Raw genomic sequence first — 458 nt, 5'->3', positions numbered from 1 at the left:
TATTCATATGTATGTATTCATAATTTTTTCATGAAACTATTTAAATACTATCAAAACCACTCATTGGAGGGACCACTTCTAACTATCTTTAGCCAGCGTAAATGACATTGAATTACCACTTCCCCTTTGCAAACAGGTTCGCCAGAAGTCGTCCTCGCAGAAAGAATGCAATGATGAGATCCAGAACCTTTTGGAGGGGGAGTTTCGGGGGCAGTCGGGCATCATATACACCATGACTATCAAGGACGCAGAGGAGCTGGCCAAGGACCTGCGGGCACGGGGTATTAAGGTGGCTCCTTACCATGCGCAGCTGGAGCCTGAGGCGAGGACTCAGATCCACAGGAGATGGGTGGAGAACAAGTATCAGGTAAAGGGCAGAAAGTGTGGGCGGGGTTTGGGTATCAGATTTGAGACGTTGTGATAATGTTTATGTTTATATATGTGTATACTTCAATATG

General features: G+C 45.2%; 1 protein-coding gene across 1 annotated transcript in view; it reads left to right on the top strand.

The window, feature by feature from the left end:
• Positions 1-458, top strand: part of LOC119588493 (ATP-dependent DNA helicase Q1-like) — a gene marked incomplete at its 5' end in the record, with an annotated part of 8,296 nt that overhangs the window by 3,433 nt on the left and 4,405 nt on the right. Inside the window, 1 exon segment of the mRNA XM_037937138.1 lies at positions 137-367. Coding sequence (XP_037793066.1) covers positions 137-367 — 231 coding nt within the window.

The sequence above is a fragment of the Penaeus monodon genome, chromosome 24, assembly GCF_015228065.2.
Source record: "Penaeus monodon isolate SGIC_2016 chromosome 24, NSTDA_Pmon_1, whole genome shotgun sequence".
Lineage (NCBI taxonomy): Eukaryota > Metazoa > Arthropoda > Malacostraca > Decapoda > Penaeidae > Penaeus > Penaeus monodon.
This window is presented reverse-complemented; position numbering and strand designations above follow the sequence as displayed.